The sequence below is a fragment of the Rhopilema esculentum genome, chromosome 7 (assembly GCF_057945365.1).
Source record: "Rhopilema esculentum isolate cy_ngs chromosome 7, ASM5794536v1, whole genome shotgun sequence".
NCBI classification, from domain to species: Eukaryota; Metazoa; Cnidaria; class Scyphozoa; order Rhizostomeae; family Rhizostomatidae; genus Rhopilema; species Rhopilema esculentum.
The window spans coordinates 10,341,193-10,361,899 of record NC_142821.1 but is presented as its reverse complement, the minus strand read 5'-3'; the positions used below and the strand labels follow the sequence as shown (position 1 = coordinate 10,361,899).

General features: G+C 37.5%; 2 protein-coding genes across 2 annotated transcripts; one reads left to right on the top strand and one right to left on the bottom strand.

The window, feature by feature from the left end:
• The first annotated feature begins 1,951 nt into the window (after window positions 1–1,951).
• Window positions 1,952–2,725, top strand: LOC148959978 (uncharacterized). Its single transcript, XM_089109276.1, has one exon. The coding sequence runs from the start codon at window positions 1,952–1,954 to the stop codon at window positions 2,723–2,725; it is 774 nt and encodes a 257-aa protein (XP_088965402.1).
• A 1,423-nt stretch (window positions 2,726–4,148) lies between these two features.
• Window positions 4,149–6,265, bottom strand: LOC135683454 (uncharacterized). The gene has a single exon (XM_065198709.2). It carries the CDS (start codon window positions 6,166–6,168, stop codon window positions 5,404–5,406), a length of 765 nt encoding a protein of 254 aa, XP_065054781.2. The 5' UTR covers window positions 6,169–6,265; the 3' UTR covers window positions 4,149–5,403.
• Window positions 6,266–20,707: the final 14,442 nt, after the last annotated feature.

Here is a 20,707-nt window from a genome sequence, read left to right as displayed (position 1 = left end):
GTCAAGAAAGATTGCAGCTTAAGACGTAAACAAAGCTCTTCTGTAATCGAAGCTGTTCGGAAATTACCTTGCTAGTAGTGAGGCATGTGTAAGAGCATGAAGGTGAAGGTGATTTTGGTTAAAATTTTGGACCCATAATTCCGCAAACATGATGAAACCTATACCCATAATTCCACAAAGCGAAAAGAATTCTAAAAGCATATAGAAAATCATAAAACAAATTTTGCATGTCCTTTCCCCCATTTCCCAATATTACATATATTTTGTACCTTCATTTCAAACTGGACATTCATTTTGTTAATGCTAAATCTCCCTCCTAATAATTTTGCAATATTTTCCCAAAATGGTGCCCATAATTCTGCATGTTTTTTTCAAATGGTACCTATAGTTCCAGACATATTTCAAAAACTGATACCGATAATTCCGCACTTCTCAGAAAAAAAGGTACCCCTAAATAATGGCACGTCCCCGCTCCTTCAAACATGTTAAGGTATCCTCCCCGAGGGCACATCAACTGTCAAATGCGCTTTTGTGCCAACTACGCGTTCTTTCGCATGTCATCCACATCAGCTGCTGCCTTCAAATGAGTCAGACAGCGACAGGGAAGTTAAGGGCATCCTTTTGGGGTTCTTCTAGCTATCTCTTCTTGCTCCCTTTTAGAATGGTTGCAAAAGAACTGTTGATATTTTTCCTGCAAACTTTGCGCAATTTCTTTATGTTGAAAAGATTATCCTAAAAACCCCTGCCACTTGATCATAAAAAATTGATTATCAAATAAAGTATTGAATTTATTTTGATGCGGTGAATTTTTGAAGGTGGCCTCTGGAACTCCTGGATGTTCAGCCAAAAACAATACATAAAAAGCAGTTTAATTACATTAGTCGATTGAAAATACTTTTTGTGTATAAGGAAGTAAGTTGTCATATTAAAACAATTCATGTTTCTCATATGCGGGTATATACAGTCTGTTCTTAGATGTGCCAAACGTTTAAATTGCACACCAATTTCATCAATAGCGATATTATAAAAAACTTCTGTTTGCGAAGCCTGTTATTTGACAATAATGCCATACTTTTCAGATAAGGGAGGGCAGTATAAAAAAATCAGGCAAAAGGTACACGGAGCAGCCAAATAAATTGCCTTCGTCTTCATCTCTGACTAAACGACTTCAAATTCAAGGGCGTCGCAAAAGGTGGGTACAGGGGGTGTGGTAGCCCCAACACTTCGTTCGTCGGCACATTGCTGGGCAAAACATGGAATTTTATACTCACTCTGAGCCTTTTTGCAACAATAGTAACATGTTAAAACATCGGTGTAGTTGAGCTTCTAAAGTATCTGGACAAATTCACTTGTGGTACGTATTTTTGCAGTAAATCTTTTTTGTAAGTCTTTCATCTTAATGATCGAATTATGACAGAAAGTAGAACTAGTTTTGCCATTTTCAACGTTGCCATAGTCCAAGCTAGAATTTGTCTTAATTTTGAGAATAAGAATAAAGCGATGCTTTCAAATTAAACTCCGGCACTAGCAGCTCAACGTACATTTGACAAAACCTATTGCTGTGCCCTAAAAACGATAATTTGCCTCTTAACGCAGTGCCTTTTACAATCTTGTTGCCACTGCTTCCTACCTACTGCCATTCCGACGTGTCTTTGTAATTTGTAAATTTTATCTCAAGTATATTTTTTGGCGGCCTAAACTTCAGTAGTGCTTTTCCTCGACGGCTAGGGGTGCTTCTTTTGAGAAAGTTGTGAACAAACCAGGCGAAATTGGCAAGCTCTGATTAGCTAAAGGAAAATTATAAACAAAGCATCTAATCGGACGGTAAACGAAATCCCGCCATCCTACTTTGGTATTTTTTTAGCTAATCGGCCGTGACGGAACGTACAGCAGTAGCTTCGCGAACAGAATTCGGAAGGTGTTTTGTTTCATTCGAACATTTACGTCAAACATGGCAAATATGGGGGAAAGTAAATCATCTTCAGAAACCTACTCACGACTTTCGACGTCATTTCAAGAAGCTCACGCCAAGGTCCTAGTAGATCGAGTAAAGATTCCTGATAACAGCAATGTGTTAGAAATTGGATGTGGAACTGGGGCAACTGCAGCATATCTGGCCCGAGATGTGGTCAGGAATGGAACAGTGACTGGCTGTGATCCTCAAGAGAACAGAATCCGCGTAGCCGTTGAGAAGTACTCTGACATAGAAAGACTGGAGTTTATAAAAAGCACTGGAGTTGAAGCTTTGAAGGGTAGAGAGCAAGCCTACGATGTTATATTTACCAATTATGTACTCCATTGGATGAATGAGGAGGAATTTGAGGAGACAATGAGGCTAAGCTTTGTTGCAATGAAATCGGGGGCATTTGCAGCACATAGTGTGTGCGAAGAAATCCCTGAAAACTTTGTTAAGTTGATCAAGCATGCTAATGACGAAAATTTAAAGAGCCTTTATGAAATGATGAAACCAATCAGCCTTGAAAGGCTTGTGGATGTATCAGCAAAAGTGGGCTTTAAGGTTGTAGACTCAGGTCGGATACCGGCAGTTACAAAATTTGATGATTTGAAAGAGTATCTAAGTTTAATGGATGCAACGCTGTACGGTAAATTTGGTATTGAAGAAGGGTGCACGAAAATCAGTCAAAAGATTGAGTTTAAAAAGGATGAAGGTGGGAAAATTATTCATGTTGGTCGTGCGGCGTTTGTTGTTTTAGAGAAAGTATGAATTAGTAAATGTAATTAAGTAAATGAAAATTAAATTTCTGAATGAGAAAAATTTATGATTTGATCTTTTGTTTGCTATATTCTTCTATCTACCCTCATAAAATTAAAACAATTGGTATTACGACACCGTTGCAAAGATAGACCCACCATAGAAGGTATGCATTCTGCGCGATCTTTCTTGGTAGCAAAGCAAAATTTCGAATTGATTTCGCATGTTGCACCATTTTGCATTTTGGAAACCATTGAACTTTTTGAAGCAACAGAGCACCGTGTAATGTGTTAGGTTCTCGTAATTATTATTGTTGTGTTTCGTATCTGTTATATCGTTATCGGGTCGTGTTTCTTAAGAAATGGGCCTTGAGGTCCATGTTACTATGAGATACAACATAATTTTTTTCATATTTTAAAAGCAGGCAGATTCGTTATATCCCAAAATTGTATCTGTCCGAAAAGCTTATGGTGCAAAGGTATCCAAAATTTTTCATCTTGGAGAGTAGACTATTTCGTAACCTACAGTAAACAAGAGTATGAATAGGCGATTATCAGAAGTGACTAGAAGTAGATCTGGAAGGAAAGACACTCCTGTTGTGATAGATGGTGAGACATAACCTGAAAGGTCTATGTAAAAAGTGCAAAACGTTTACTTCTCCTTTTTGACCCCATGAAGTTTGCAGTTGGGTGATTAGATTTAAACAATTAGGTACCTGTCTTTTTCCAGAGCTGATGGCAGAAAAGTTTTGAACCCATAAAAAGCATAGAAACAATAAAGGAAACTCAGTATTGGTGGATATGTTAGTTAACCTGAAGAAAGGAAAAACTGAGTCACTTCTTTTTGGACCACCACAGAGGATTGCCAAGCAAAATGAGACACTAAATTTTATTCGTAATTCCTAAAACGCGTAAATTCGATAAAACGTAATTCGCAAAACTCACATCAAAAGATCATACAAAATTATCTACTGAATTTTGACCAGCACAGACCTCAATGCCGTTCAGTCCACAGTCAGGTCATACTGAAGTCAGTACTTTTAATTAAATGCTAGATGTCTAACCATTAGCCTATTAAGATACGTAAAAACACATGGAGAGATTTTATGGGGTCCACATGGACAAGGGTACCAAATGTATTGCACTACCGCGAAGGAGGAGATATGGCGCATGAATGATAGAAAGCTATTGTTATGCAATTTTTATTTAGAAAAAATAACAGTAACAAATGTTTTTTAACAGTTTCAACTTTCAATACTGTGTTGAGTAACCGCAAACTTCAGAAACCGGTCTCAGCCTTCTTAAAATTGATAAATATAATCGGGCAATGTAATCTTGAGGAATTTCGTGCCAAGCCCGAACAACTCTTTCATTTCATGTTTCTCTAGTTATTGGAGGACCATTTGGATCATTATTTTTAATGTTTTTTTTGCGAAGCCAAGTTTTGCGATGATGTTCAAAATCGGACTTGATGCTGGCCATGGCAAGACTTGAATTCCTATTGTTTTGCAATAAATTTGGTAAGAATGGACCTATGTGGTGGTGCATTATCTTGCTGAAAGATGAATGGCCTTTCAGCTTCAACACTTCAAAAGAGGTTATCTTGAAGCAAGGATAAACATTTTTTAGGGTCAAGTTGTTGGTCACAAATGACTAGTTTCCCAACATCCTTAGGCCCAATGCAGCTCTAGAACTGGCTGGTAAAACATTTGGTTGTGCTGTGCACCTTTTCCGTTGAACGTCAGACTCTTAACGTGTTACAGTCATTTTTAAGCCCAAACTTGCATTTATCGGAGTAAACAAGACCCTCCCATCCCCTCACAGTCCAATCTTGGAGGGCTTGAGACCAGCTGATACGTGCCTTTTCGTTTGGTAATGAAACGAATGGATTTGTTTCGAAGGATTCTTAGCTGCTAAACGTCAAGGTTTATGTCCTTTAGCGTCGCAAAACGTAACCGCAGTGCAGTGCAACAAACAATTCTTTCCCCTTTATCATCAACTTTCTATGGCCGTCCACTTCTTGGTTTTTTTGTCACTGAACTCCAGATTAAGAAACTAAAAATTCCTACAGCTGTTGTGTGGCTGCAACCAACTTGCTCAGCAATTTTACGATAGGAAAGTCCACTTTTCCTCAAATATTTAATTGCGACTTACTTCTCATTTGGTAACTCTTCCTCTTTGGCTATGGTCTAAACTTTAACAAATAAAATTATTTCTGCTTAGTTTATACATTTCTAATTATGTTTTCTATGGCGTCAGCAAGATTTTCAAGAATTTCCCGCCAAAATTTGCTATAAGGTACGCCTAGTTCACCCAATTCATGCATCCAAATGTTTGTTATTGTTGAAGGGTCAGCCAAAATTGCCGCCATTTTGCACAAGGGGATGCAATACTTTTGATATCCTAGTGAAGAAGATACGTCATACGATGATTCTGAAGATCAGTCGATTCATTTTATGACGTCACACTTGAGAACTCCATGTTAACGTTATGTTCAGTCTGGAAATATTATTTCTTGTAATACTGAAAATTAAATGATTATGCTCGTGAGGTAATAGGTAATGTTCTAGTTTACGAAGGAAAAAACCGAATTAAAGTAAAGAAAACATTAATTGCTACTTTGATTTAATTCAAAGCATAGTTGTGTATATATTTTTACATAATTGGCTGAAGCTTAGTGTTTGATTATCATTATTTCTGTAAAACAATAAACACTAAAGGACTAACATGATTTATTTTGCCATCTTCATCCTTTGCCAAATCAATCTTGTGACTGTTTTTCATGTAACCTTCTTCAATACCAAATTTACCGTACAGCGTTGCATCCTGTAAACGTAGATACTCTTTCAAATCATCAAATTTTGTCACTGTTGGTATCCGACCTGAGTCTACAACCTTGAAGCCCACTTTTGCTGATACATGCACAAGCCTTCCAAGGCTGATTGGCTTTATCATTTCATAAAGGCTCTTTAAATTTTCGGGATTCGAATTCGCAATCACTTTGACCACATTTTCGGGGATCGCTTCAACAACATTATGGGCTGCAAATCCCCCAGATTTCATTGCAACAAAGCTTAGCCTCATTGTCTCCTCAAATTCCTCATCAGACATCCAGTGTAGTACAGAATTGCTGTATATAACATCGTAGGCCTGTTCTTTACCCTTCAAAGCTTCAACTCCAGTGCTTTTTATAAACTCCAGTCCTTCTATGTCAGAGTACTTCTCAGCGGCTACGCGGATTCTGTTCTCTTGAGGATCGCAGCCAGTTACAGTTCCGTTCCTGACCACATCTCGGGCCAAATATGCTGCAGTTGCCCCGGTTCCACATCCAATTTCTAACACACTACTGCTATCATCAGAAAACTTAATTCGATCTACTAGGACCTTGGCATAAGCTTCCTGCATCGACGTTGACAGTCGCGAGTAAGTTTCTGAAGATGATTTGATTTCCGCCATATTGGCTATCTTAGGCTGGATTGAGCCTATGAATATTCAATTACACGATTGACACAGCAATGTCTTGCAACATTTGTTTTTGTTCCTTTAACCTAGGATTGTGGTTTATCTTGTGGTATTTAAGGAACGGGCGTTGGAGCGTCGAAGAACCGTTGAAAAAATACTTCTTGGTAATTTAGCAGGGGGAACCTTTAAAGGGAGTTTTACTGATGGGAATTTAATGGAAAATGAGAGCGATTATGACGAGGGGCAAATCACACGAAAAAATCTCGAACTATCTTCTACTTTCTTGCGAATTCGCTGCGAAATCAAAAATCAAAACTGCGCATGCCTTGATGCCTTCATCAGCGATTTCTCCGCGAATTCGGTGCGAAATTCGCCTCGTGGAAATCAGCCTCAAGGCGAACGCGATTTTTTCGAGTGATTTACCCCTCGTAAGGCCATAAACCTTGACGTTTGGCAGCTAAGAATCCTTCGAAACAAATCCATTCGTTTCATTACCAAACAAGAAGGCACGTATCAGCTGGTCTCAAGCTCTCCAAGTTTGGACTGTGAGGGGATGGGAGGGTCTCGTTTACTCCCATGAATGCAAGTTTGGGCTTAAAAACGACTGTAACACGTTAAGAGTCTGACGTTCAACGGAAAAGGTGCACAGCACAACCAAATGTTTTACCAGCCAGTTCTAGAGCTGCATTGGGCCTAAGGATGTTGGGAAACTAGTCATTTGTGACCAACGACTTGACCCTCAAAAATGTTTATCCTTGCTTCAAGATAACCTCTTTTGAAGTGTTGAAGCTGAAAGGCCATTCATCTTTCAGCAAGATAATGCACCACCACATAGGTCCATTCTTACCAAATTTATTGCAAAACAATAGAAATTCAAGTCTTGCCATGGCCAGCATCAAGTCCGATTTTGAACATCATCGCAAAACTTGGCTTCGCAAAAAAAACATTAAAAATAATGATCCAAATGGTCCTCCAATAACTAGAGAAACATGAAATGAAAGAGTTGTTCGGGCTTGGCACGAAATTCCTCAAGATTACATTGCCCGATTATATTTATCAATTTTAAGAAGGCTGAGACCGGTTTCTGAAGTTTGCGGTTACTCAACACAGTATTGAAAGTTGAAACTGTTAAAAAACATTTGTTACTGTTATTTTTTCTAAATAAAAATTGCATAACAATAGCTTTCTTTCATTCATGCGCCATTTCTCCTCCTTCACGGTAGTGCAATACATTTGGTACCCTTGTCCATGTGGACCCCATAAAATCTCTCCATGTGTTTTTACGTATCTTAATAGGCTAATGGTTAGACATCTAGCATTTAATTAAAATTACTGACTTCAGTATGACCTGACCGTCGACTAAACGGCATTGAGGTCTGTGCTGGTCAAAATTCAGTAGATAATTTTGTATGATCTTTTGATGTGAGTTTTGTAAATTACGTTTTATCGAATTTACGCGTTTTAGGAATTACGAATAAAATTTAGTGTCTCATTTTGCTTGGCAATCCTCTGTGGTGGTCCAAAAACAAGTGACTTAGTTTTCCCTTTCTTCAGGTTAACTATCAGTGGATTTGCTCCAACGATAGTGGATTTGCCAGCTACCTATATCGCTGTATCTTCAGCATACTGCACAATTTTTGGAATTTCTTGCATTATGTAAATAAGGGCTTTTTTAGGGCCCCAGTAGAGAAAAAATACTTCCTTGTGGAAATTCTCCAGCCACAGGATCACAATTTGGGATCGGAGACAAAGAGGTAACTTACTTTTCCAAGGCAAGTATCAACAATAGGTTCGAATTCAAAGATCCACCGTTTCCAATTCCAAGAAAAGTGGACTGAATTTAAGTTCTACTAAATAGATCTGCTCTAACCTATAATCGCTCTAACTCGCATTAAGATACACAAGAGAATAATACCGAAAAACTAAACCCAACCAGAGTAAGTCAAAACAATGTCGCCTGGATATAGATTATTGTCCGTTCTTGGGTTTTGTCTGTGTCTTTGATGTCCGATAGTTTCAAGAACATTTTTCCTTTGGCTCTGGCTGTCCTCACTGTACCTTTCTGAAGGACCGTTGGCTTTTCAAAATTTTGCATCATATGCACATGCGCAGTTAAAGTCAATGTCGCTATTATACTACATTCTGTGATAGGAACATGAATGGCAACAATTACTAATGGGAATTGGCCTGGATCGAACCAAAAGACAAATGAAATTGAGAGAATATGATGTCATGAGAAGGTTGAGAACGAAACTCTGTTTAATCTATGCAACCACGATTAGTTTAGATTAGATGCTGTGAAGCGCCATTAGATGTAAATTGTTGCCTTCGCCCTAATGCGCATACTTATATGATGCACTTTCTCATTGGTTCAGACAGAGAGAACTATAAAGCAGCACCACCAATCGTCACGTGACATAATACACGCACGTCATAATAACCATAATGATACTGGGCAGCAGCCACTTTTCCCATTTCTGTTATGCAACAGTCTGTGTTGTGTTCGTTTCTATTTTTATGCTTCTGTTTGTTTCAACTTATTACTACATACATGCAGCGTCATTAGTTATGATCAATCTTCGCCCTCTTTACTTTCCCGTTTTTTTGTTAGTCGCGTCAAAGTAAAAAAGGCCCTTTTAAATTCAACCACCACAAGTAGAATTTCATTAAAAGGTTTCCTGGTTTACCTAGACAGTGCCGCTCGGGAAGAAATTCTTATTGGGGGGGGGGGCGTTGATGGAGGGGGAGCTACCCATTATATTGCTTTCCATTCATTACACTGTGTTGTTTGGAAGACAAACCAGCATTTGTCCGAAGTTCGATTGGCTTTTCAAAACATTGCACCTTTTTCACATGCGCAGTTAAAGTCAATGTGATTGTTTTCACGTCGCGTAATGTTAGACGACCCCTCTTAATCTAACAGTGTGCGAGTCAGCGAAAAACTTCATATACGAATCAAACTCAATATAAAAATGCAATTGCCTCTAGCTTGCTTGCTTTAGCGTTGGCGACTTGTTGTGTTTGACCTCTTCAAATAACAGCGACGTTTCTCAAGCGACACACGCTTCGACTAAAGACCTCTTTAAAGGGGTAACCTAACGAAGATTTCAGAAAGGTTGAAAAAGGCTGTTTCTGAATGCCTAGCTACTATTTTCATTATTAGTTGTGAGCAGTGCTGCTGAGAGGATTTGAAGACCCTGCGGAAAAACGGAAGATGGGGTCTGGAACGAATGAAGCGAGCAGAAAATTTTTGGCGACCATGCCAGTTAGACAAGCTGAAAATGCATTTCAGAATATTTTTTGCAATCATTTTGTTGCAATTGTTTAAAGTGTTATACCATTGTTTATTAATAATTTGTTACTCTGACTGATTTCTTCCTTAAACTGTTTCCCTAAACCTAAAGGCCCTTGGGCTAAGCATTTCAAGGGCACTTTTCTGTTATGCAGTTGGCAAAAGGATAGCCCGGTAAACTGCAAAGAGCATTTTACATGGACTATTTACAAGTGGGGGCACGTGTCCCCTGTGCTCTTTGTTCCTACGTCTATGTTTTTAAGAAAACCTATTTACTAGGTTCCTGATCTTAAATACTTCATGAAAAGGTTTCAATTTTGATTATAAAAAATATATAAAAACGCTTTAAAGAGACGTCATGTCAAGTCCTAAAGCCTTAATCCTCAATCCTTTAAAAAATTCGGCACGAACATATTTCTGAATGTAAATTGTTGCAAACAACGCAAAAATTTTGATTCCACATCCAAAACAAAATTGTTAACTTCTTTAAGTTTATGTCCTTGGCAACAATGCATCTTAACCCAACAGTTATCTTCAAGAAACAGCCCAGCAAGAAACAGCCCAAGATTTGGTCCTTGCAACAAGCCAGGACTTTAAGTGTAAGTAGAAACAAATAACAATCATAAGCAATTGTTCATACATCCTATACAATTCCTTGAGGGGAGCATGGGCCCTTTTGAAAAATGCCCCACCACTCAAAAATCCTTAAAAAATGTTCTGGTACATGTGGTAGAAACATTAATGACATTTATGAGAATAAGCTGATCTCGAAAAAAAAAAGACGAAGAAAATTTAGAGAAATGGAGTCAAGAGAGGAATGAGGACAAAACTCTGGTTTATATGATGCAGCTATGATATCTAATAGCTTTGATTTTATGTTTTGAACGGTCATAAAATGTAAATTTTGCCTTCGCCCTAATGCGCATGCCAATATATAAAGCTTATCTAAAGGGCGTGATTGCAAAACATTTTCTTCTCACTTCGCTTGCAGGAAAGCCTTTTTTTTCAGATTTTCCTATGGCCTCCGACAACCTCTGTCGGCCCTTCCAATATGTACCGCATAACGAGTGCTTCATAAAATTAAAGGCATGAATTATCGTGAAGCATTTTAATGCGATTCTTATCAGTTTTTTCAGAAACAAGTTGTTTCTTAGTCTAATACACTCTTTTTTGTAAGAACCAGTAAATTTAAGTTCAGGCTGACTGTTCTTAATTTTTTCGAAAATTTGAGGCTGGATTGTTCTTAATTTGTTCTTAAAATAAGAGTGTGTAAGCAGTGCTATTGCTACCTTTTTCGCTCTAAGAAGGTGTTGAGGCCTCATTTGCCAACAAAGTGAGCGAGACAGCCTTAATTTGCTGACAAATTTGAATATTCACCGAAAAAGCAACCACACATCGCCAAAAATCCTCGATTTTGAGAAAAAATGTTGTTCAAAATTGCATTAAGGAGAAGTTCAGCCTCAGCTTGTTCTTAATTTGTTCTTGACTTTTGACGAGTTTTGAGGCTCGTGTTCTTATAAAATTGTTCTTATAATAAAAGGAGAGTGTAATGCTGTCAATTCGAGCGCCGCATTGAATTTCTTGGCGCTGCCTCTGCCCTGTGCTTTAGTAACCCGAGATAAACCACCACCCTACCCTAGGTTGAAGGGAACAAAGGCAGATATCCGATAACGTACTCGGTTTTCGAATATATTCACGTGACATTTTCCGTCCTATGATTGCCAAAATGGCGGAAAGTAAATTATCTTCAGAAACCTACTCGCGACTGTCAAAGTCGATGCAGGAATCCTATGCCAAGGACCTAGTAGATCGAATTAAGTTTTCTGATGATAGCAGTAGTGTGTTAGAAATTGGATGTGGAACTGGGGCAACTGCAGCATATCTGGCCCGAGATATGGTCAGGAATGGAACTGTAACTGCCTGCGATCCTCAAGAGAACAGAATCCGCGTAGCCGCTGAGAAGTATTCTGGCATAGAAGGACTGGAGTTTATAAAAAGCACTGGAGTTGAAGCTTTAAAGGGTAAAGAACAGGCCTACGATGTTATATACAGCAATTCTGTACTACACTGGATGTCTGATGAGGAATTTGAGGAGACAATGAGATTAAGCTTTGTTGCAATGAAATCTGGGGGATTTGCAGCCCATAATGTTGTTGAAGCGATCCCAGAAAATATTGTTAAGTTGGTCAAGCATGCAAATGACGAAAATTTAAAGAGGCTTTATGAAATGATAAAGCCAATCAGCCTTGAAAGGCTTGTTGATGTATCAGCAAAAGTGGGCTTTAAGGTTGTAGACTCAGGCCGGATACCAACAATGACAAAATTTGATGATTTGAAAGAGTATCTACATTTAATGGATGCATCGCTCTATTGCCAATTTGGTATCGAAGAAGGGTGCATGAAAAACAGTCACCAGATTGATTTGCCAAAGGATGAGAATGGCAAAATAATTCATGTTTCTCCGTTAGTGTTTGTTATTTTAGAAAAGGTATGATAAGGAAACCTTAGGTATTAGCAATGCAATTGAAGTTGACTCCCATGGATTCCACAATGTTGTTTAGTTGTTTGCTTTTATTCAATAAATGTCCCATGATTACATGTTGTTTAGTTTAATTGCGAGGAGACAACTCTGCTTGAACAACGAAATTATTAATTTGTCAGGTATCCCCCGGTTTATATCATAAGCCTTGCACCCCCACTGAGTGCACCTTTGTCCAACTACACAAAATTTCTTCGTGAAAAAACTTCGGACAAGTATTATAACGAAATTTTCTTCGACTTAATTTTAAAAACGACGAATATTTGTCACGTCGTTATTGCTCCAAAGAACTTAGGGAATTTGTATATTGTACCTATCATAAAGGGTCAGAAATAAAATCTGTGTATCCTTAATCTAGTCGATGTATCCTTATTTTATCTTATCACTGCAAATTGACATAATTGCCCTCATTTTCATCGTCAGCATCAGTCTATTTCCACAACCGTTCTAGTTTTCCTTTGTCACTTATTTGAAAGATTCTGCTTTATCAAAACTGTACAACTTCTTCAATTCATTTTCGAATTTTAGACCTCACTGCCTTTCCTTTTAGACCTACACTTTTTCAGAAAGAAAATTGCAGCTTGCTCTATAGTCTTGCAAAAACACTGAATTCAAGCATTCACTTACAAAAAACCCTCTATAAAGGTAGAATATTATTCTTTAGATAGCATAATACAAAGAAAAATTGTTAATTTTTTTTTCTACATTTAAAAAAGGAAGAAACCATCGAATTCTCAGTAACAAACCACCACCGCTCAAACGTCTCCCAAGATGCATGGTCACTTGACAAAAGACAAAGCAATGCTCCACAGCGATTCGCACTTAATTACATTTGCTCTAGATATCTGGGCACTTTGCACAGACAGAGCCATTATATTTATTATTGCTCATTATAAACGAGGAAACAGTGCTACTCAGGGCCTTGCAAAGAATGAATGACATTGGGTCCAGATATCTGGGCACTTGGCTCACTAGAGACATGTCAATCATAATTACTCGTTGATTTCGTCTCAATTAGAAATAACTTAATTCCAAGAGTCTCTGCGTACATTTGAAAATGGTGACTTCCGCACAAAAGAGGCTCCCACCCAAAAGGGGTTGTCGAGTGCTCCCCCGCAGAGGCTACGAGAACCGCGCCCTCTGCCATCACAAAGTTCTTCTTCAAAAATAATGTGCAAAAAAAACTCGCACTCCTAAAGAATTCAGCAAAAAAATCACTCGCGCTCCTACGCGATTTTTACTCGCACTCCTGTCACAGGCACTAGAGGGCGGCGAGCCTCCTCCTTCTCTGTCAACTGAAGAAAAATGTAAAAAATGCCAAAAGCAGTGTAAATAATTATTTGAACACTTTTCTAACTTCTTACTTTTAGAGCTAATTGCCCAAGACTAATATTGAAGTAGTCCTTTTCGGCTCCCACACCATATTATCCAGTCGCCACGTCCCTGTAAAGACATGCCCTAATTAAATGTATGATATTTGTGAAAGCTCAATGTCAACAACAGTCCGCCGTCAAAGGATCACAGTTAAGCTTTGGTAAAGTAGCCTGCGTGCAGACTCTAAATTTTTCTACGTGAAATACTTTTCTCATAGTCGAGTCTGCACGCAGGCTGTGATGAAGTATTCAACAGCGATGCCTCAAAGTTAATGGCACTTTAAGATATTGTCGGCCTACTCATGTTGCCAAGTAGCGAAAAGTGGGATTCATGTGTTGAGTAGCGCAGTTGCTGAAGGTGTGAAAAAGTGACAAAATCGTCATTTTACTTTCCCCGCTTCCCCAGTCAGAAATATAAGGGCAAGCCCGACGGGTGTTATTTTTTATAAAAAGGATTTATTCCATATTGTTATACAGGATGTGTTTGTTCCGGTAACGGATGATATTAGTGTTGAATAGCAATGGAGCTAGAATTTATCCTGTGGGATTACATAGGGATTGTCAACATTGGAGTTAATGCAATTTAATGAAAAGCAACGTCGCACCTTTTCATCTATGAAGACTCTAGATAAATTTCAATCTTGTATCGCTCAAACCAGTAGAAGCAAGAGTGAGGGACATTCTGCTGTGCTAGAGGGTGGGGTGGTAGAGGTGTTATCACTAAAACTCTCTTTAAAAGCCTGAAAAGTTGTCAATGCTACGATTTTTCTAGTGAACCAATATGGAGGCACTACGAGATATTACAGATGAGATAATTCAAAAGCCAGTTCTACAATGCAACAATTCTTTCTTTTTTATTTCAGCAGTTTGCTATGGCCGCAAGGCTAGCAGATGGTTTTTAAGTGATGTTTATGCAGGTGAAAGAACTCTTGCATTCATTTAAGTGAAAAGGACATTGCATCTCTCTTGCAAAAAAGCACCAGTTTTATTTGTTTTTTACAGTCATTGAAGAACATTGAATAAAAGTTAGAGATAAGAAGACTACTACCTTTATCGCGATAAAAAACGAGAGGCTGTATTAATGAACCCAGATGTGTTAAAACATCAAACAGAGGTTTTGAAACATCATACCAAACAAGGTCTTATTTCAGCATTAAGACGTTAATTCACAGATGCAAGGAAAATAGAATTGCTAGCCGCTTATTTGAATAATAGTTGAATTTCATGATATTGCAATAACCGAGTGTCCCCCCCCCCCTCCCCCGCTTTTGACGACTAAGAATATATATATACAAGCATATTTATCCAACAGCTAAGTGAGTGCCTGCAAAAACATTTGACACATAGTTTTAAAATTATATGATTTTTGATATTATACATTTTCGGATTGTATTAGGCCATCTTTTGCATTATACATTTTGATGAAACGACATTTACAAAAAACATAAGAAGTTAGCCACATTGTCAAAAATATTTTTGCTTGAAAATAACAAGAAAAATAATTGATATAGGATTTTTGTTTGGCAAGCAAAAACATCAAGCAGGGTAAGCCTTGTTCATTATATGAAAACTTCATATATTGTACATGAATTTAATCATTATTTTAGTAATAATTTGCTACATCCTGCGACTCGTTTAGGCTTTCTGCATCTCAGGGAGGTGACACTGGCCTCCTCTTAAATTTCGTCCCGCCATCTTCTTTTAGGTTTTTCAAGATATCAAATTATTCTGCATTTTTCCAAAAAGCAATATGGCTACGGAGTGTATTCTTTCACAATATTCCTTTGCTGGAGCATTCAACAGAATAGGGGCAAGAATGTCTTCTTGGTGTAATCCTTCTAAAAATTAAACTCTTGAGAACATTTATCAGCTTGCTTTTGGGTTGTGCCTTCTCTGTATGCTCCTTTGTGATTATGCTGATGTTGGCATGTACCTTGCTTTTTTCATGAGCTTCAAAGACTGCTTTTGCTAAATTCAATCAAAATCTTATTTCTGTACACTCCCCTCACGAATGTACCCGGACAGTTCGAAGATCGATTGCGCTTTCAGACAAAAACAAAATTAGGCTGGCGAAAAGGACTTTTCTACTTAGTGATAATAATTTCTTGAGAAACCCTTCCAAGAAAAACCAGAACACCAAATTGCTGCAAAACTTCTGCGCTTTTTATCTGTTATCATTTTTTGTTAAAATGAGAAACCTTTGCGCTATGTCAAATAAGTGGAGAAGAGCAAAGTCAGGTGACTTGGACTCAGTTAAAATGGGCCAATAAAACCTGGTAATTTTTTAGAAACTGGTTCTTGAGACACAAATATTGTTGAATAGAGAGAAATACAACATGTTTACTTTCAGTTGGAAAAAATGTTTGCATGGAGCTGCCACCGATCGATTATAAAACATGGATGACATTTGGTAACATTTTACCAGATCAAAAACTTCTTTGAAAGCAGACATATCACTCAGTCCAGGGCCATAAAGCCATATTATTTCTTTTCCGCTGCAAGTCTTGCTGAAATCGGTCGGTACGAGGGTACATTCACAATTCTTTATCATTTTCCTTGCAATATTTATCGACAGCTTTTAAAAGTTTGATTGTTTATAAACATTTTTTGCAATTTTGCGTAATGATGCAAACCATTTTTGATGCAAATTTGATTAGGGCGGAACGCTCAGACGTTGGTGTCGCGAGAGCTCTTGCTCTTTTTGACCGTGAACAATTTTTTAGACTTCTTGTTTTTGAAATCTTTTTGCATATCTCGAAAGCGGCAGTTTTTGGGAATTCAATGATACTAGCAATTTAATGATAGCTTTTCCCCGTCATTGTGATAAAACGTTCATCTCAGAAGTCAATTATTTTGTTTCGGTCGCTACCATCTTGAGGAAAAACCCTCACAGAGTTTGCTTACATATCGATAAAGTTATTTTTTTTCGACGAATAAATAAATCAAAGGCCAAAACAACTTTAAGAAAAAATTCGAGGAAATTGATAAAAATATTTCCATGAAAACTGACTTTGAAATTTGTAAACAAATTTCTCTAACAACAGATCCGCAACTGAGTTCGAAACTGTCCGGATACTTTCGTGAGGGGAGTGTATTTGCTCTTACTGTGCAAAATAGCAGCAACAACAACTGACAAAGTAGGGACAGAAGTTGGTATAAAATGAAAATAAAATGAAAAATTAATTTCATCAGATTCCATTCTATTGTTTATATTGTTAATATCTATATGCTTCTTTTTATCTGTTTGATCTTCAAGCAATGTGAATTCCTAAGAAAGATGATAAGCTTTTTCTTGTACTTGGGTTTATCGTAGTGAAAAGTTTATTGAGCTTTATAATTAAGAAACCTCATCCTATTCTCGATATTTGAAAGCAAGGAATCTTCAGTTTCGAAAATTCAAATTACCACTAGATACTTGAAAAGACATTCCCATTCTTAATTTCCTAAAACACGCGGTTTTGATAATGCATTGTATGAGTAGACAAATCAAACATTATCAATTTTTTCATCCGATTTTTTTTAGAAAGTAAGCAACTAAACGCAGGCACTGCAGAGTAGAAAGAAATAATTGAACATCTTAGTTGATTTTCGGAAAACATTTTCTGTTGCACATAGTTACTGGTACCAAACAGGGCCCCGGCTGGGCTGGGAGGCCTATAGCCCCCATTACTTTTTTGCTAAGCAAAAAATGACGCAATTAAAAATGAAAAGAGTAATTGTGACGCACCCTACTTAAGCTTTATCTTAAAACATTTATTTATGAATTGAGAAATTGGGTTTATAGAAGAAATACCAGAAATGAAGAATATAACACAAAACACAAATTTGCAGCTGAACACAATACCAATTACTAGCTTGACCACTCAATTCAGTCTAGACAAATGGAATTCTCATAGAATTACTGTATTGAGCAAACAATGAGACGTTACTTTTTATTACTGTGTCTGTGTCAACTTATGAGCATGCAGTAAATCTTCTTCAAGCGAGTTGTGTTACCGTTATAGAAATAGTTTCCATTATCAAAATTCTGGCTGTGCCGTAACACTTCTGGACCATTTTCCTTGTTATTACATTTGAAAGAGAACCAAAATTCTCTTAGACAATTTGCGTTTTTCACAACATTTCACATTTAGTAAAATGGAAATTTCTAGTGAGAATTATTCTCAGAAATCGATTTAGAGGCCATTCTGGAGACTCTGGAAACTTAAATTTTATTCGTCGTCCAACCATGGTGGGCGACAGTCCTAGAAAAGTTATTCTATTTTTAGCCCCCCCCCCAACTTTGAAATCCATGGCGGAGGCCCTGCCAAACCTAATTTCTTTCGATTTAACTGCAGAATTCATTACCAGGTTTTTATCGCTTAGAGCAGCACATTATCAGGGCTGGATAAACCCTTAAGCATCAAAGCACGTGCTTAGGGCATCAGGGTCAAAGGTACAAAGCTGAGAAACGGGTGAAGAATGGAAATTTACGATAAACGATAAAACTAAAACAATTTCTTCCTAAGAGGGAAGCTCTAAAGAAAGGATGAAAGAGCCAGCAATCGAGGACCTCTATCAATTTGCTCTGTTGCTGTATTTCCCTATTCTCGACGTCTTTGTTTTTTGATTAACCCTTGTTTTTGTTGGTAGACTTATTTCTGCTTCTACCTTATCCGGTGAAAACTCTATCAAAGCAGAAGGCTTGAGCTACTCACTACACGTGGTTTCAGGGGCATTTCTCCCATTTTTTTACAAAAATTTTATGCTTTTTTGCAAAATATTTTGTTTTTCATCTTTAATTTGCCCTCCCCAACCCTCCCCCCCACTTCTCAACTTCCCTCTAGATCCTTGCCATATAAAAATTTTATGGTAAATATGTGAGTGATTGAATACATTAGAATCCAGCAAAAATCTATTGGATATTTTTCGAATGGGATTTCGTGTTTTCAATCACATCTGCCAAAATCTGGAAACCAGCCATTTCATTCGCATGTTTTTCATAATTTCAAAAAAACGAAGAAAGCATATTTTACCACATTGAACCAGGGCCTTAAATATGCCTGTATCTGACTCGCTTTGTAGTCTTGTAAATTAATGTTCTGGATCTGTAATTGTAGAAAGTGTGGATTAATACATAGTGCATTTTGTTAAAATTACAGCTTATAACACCAATCGAAGCGTTTAAAATTGAAGCAAAAGAATTAGAAAGCCCTTAGAAAGATTTTTAACGCAAAGGGAATGCCCAATCCCAGCCTTATGTATTGCATTCTTTTTTATAAAAAATTTGCTTTAGGGAGTGATCATAATGTATCTACTATATGGGGCCCAATAGCGAAATCAGGATATATTTCATGACCCCATAAAACACTTTGTTTTGAGAAAACATTACCCGTGAGCATAAGAAACTGATTTTTGAGGCCATTTCAGAGTGGTACCGACAGCTACAACAGAATGTACAACTAGTAGAGTTGTTAAGTATGAAGAATTATATTTTAGAATTTTTTAATTTTGATCATATATCCTAAAAAACGGTATGAAATACTTCTAAACATGAAACTCAGTTAAATATATCAAGAATCTGCTGAGATACAGCCAATGAAAAATTGAAAATTTGCTAACAAATTACTGTTAGTTTGACACTGTTCACTAAGTTTTGAAAAAAAACCAATTACAGAGGTTTGATGGGGAAAAATCCAGAGCTCATCTTACCATATCTTTACCCAGTGGCGGATATTGCTGGGATGTGGGGGGGGGGGGGGGCATTGCCAGGCAAACCCCAGGTTTTGTCAAATTGTCGGTTTCGTCGGCAAAATTATGTCATTTGTCGGCAAATTTGCTTGCTTCTGTGGGCATTGTCCCACTCCCATATGAAAAATGAATTTCAGCCATTGTCTTTGCCAATTCATCTGATTGGTATCCCGCAATCAGAAATGATTCATGGGGCTCTAGAGATTTTTGTCATGTCATGTCATCACTTAAGAACTCTATGGGAGTGGTGGTTGGGCTTTATACCAGGTTCTATCTCTAACGAAGGGGTATTTTGACAAGATCACACTTAGTTTGAAAGGATAGTGAATAAATTCTGAGGGATACATTACTTTTATTATGAATTTGGAGCCACCAATTAAAAGGTTTAAATTCGGAACTTATCTTCATCTGTAAAACTTTTCCTTAATGTTCAAATTAAACTAAATAATACATTTGTCTAAATGAGAGCTTTGTAAATTCCCAGCTCTGAATGTTGCCTGCGAGTCATAATCGTCATAATTTTGCTATTATCTTGATCTCTTAAATTCCTTCGCTTCATCTTTCTTTTCTCTTTTCTATTAAACTTGATTCCAACTTTGGTGTTATAAGAGTACCAATTTTTAGCATCAGTGCGCAGTACTCTTCAATTGCCAGATAACATCATTTTTTATATTCAAATTTAAATGGCCCTACAAATTGGGCACGGCTCATCCCATAGCCCTGGAAAGGTTAGGCAGAAATTTTCATGGCCCATCCAAATATCATCCAGTCCTATGTAACAGATACTCTATGACTGCTCGCTTATAAAAATGAGTAATTGACAGTATGAAGGGACTAAGAAACTTCAGAACTGGAACTGTACACCACGGTGCATGCGGAGGGAAATGAATGGTGCTTAATGTGACTGTCATGCTATTTTGAAGGTAAAATGAACTCCAGACTATATGACTTATTTTTGTGTGCATTTTGAAAGAACGGTTTATAGCATTTGGATTTAATTTTCAATTCAACTACAAAGTTTACTTAAAATTGGCACTGAGCCTAAAGACCCAATTCTTTTTGGAAATCTGCGAGATTGTGATTTCCTGCCCATGATGTTATTTTGGGCTTATGTGACATCTCTGTTCAGTAGATTTCAGAAAAGGTTGCAAGGCGATTTTACACTTAACAGGTTAGAAATTTGCAGTTCTTCTTGCCAGGGGGCCCGTTTTTTATCATTTCGTGGTGTTTCATCTTGTTTAATGATAAGTTGTATTGTATTTCTACAATATTTGAAATCTTCACATAATCGTAGTAATATGGACGGAGATAAGCAAATATTAGGGCGTTTTAAGGGGCGTGGCCTAAAACTATTTTTGGGGTAAGCCCCAGCCCCCGTTTGAGTTTTCCACTTTTGGACTGGTGCACGTTACAAACAAGATGGGGCTAAAGATCGCGCTGTTTCAAACTACGTGAAAAACGAAGAAGAAGAGACCAACCACATTTTGTACATCTGTGAGTGAAGAGATTATTTGTCATCCACAACCAGGCTCTCGCTAATATAAAAACTTTTGGAAGATAAGATTTGATGACAAAATAATTGGTGGGCTGAATGCAATG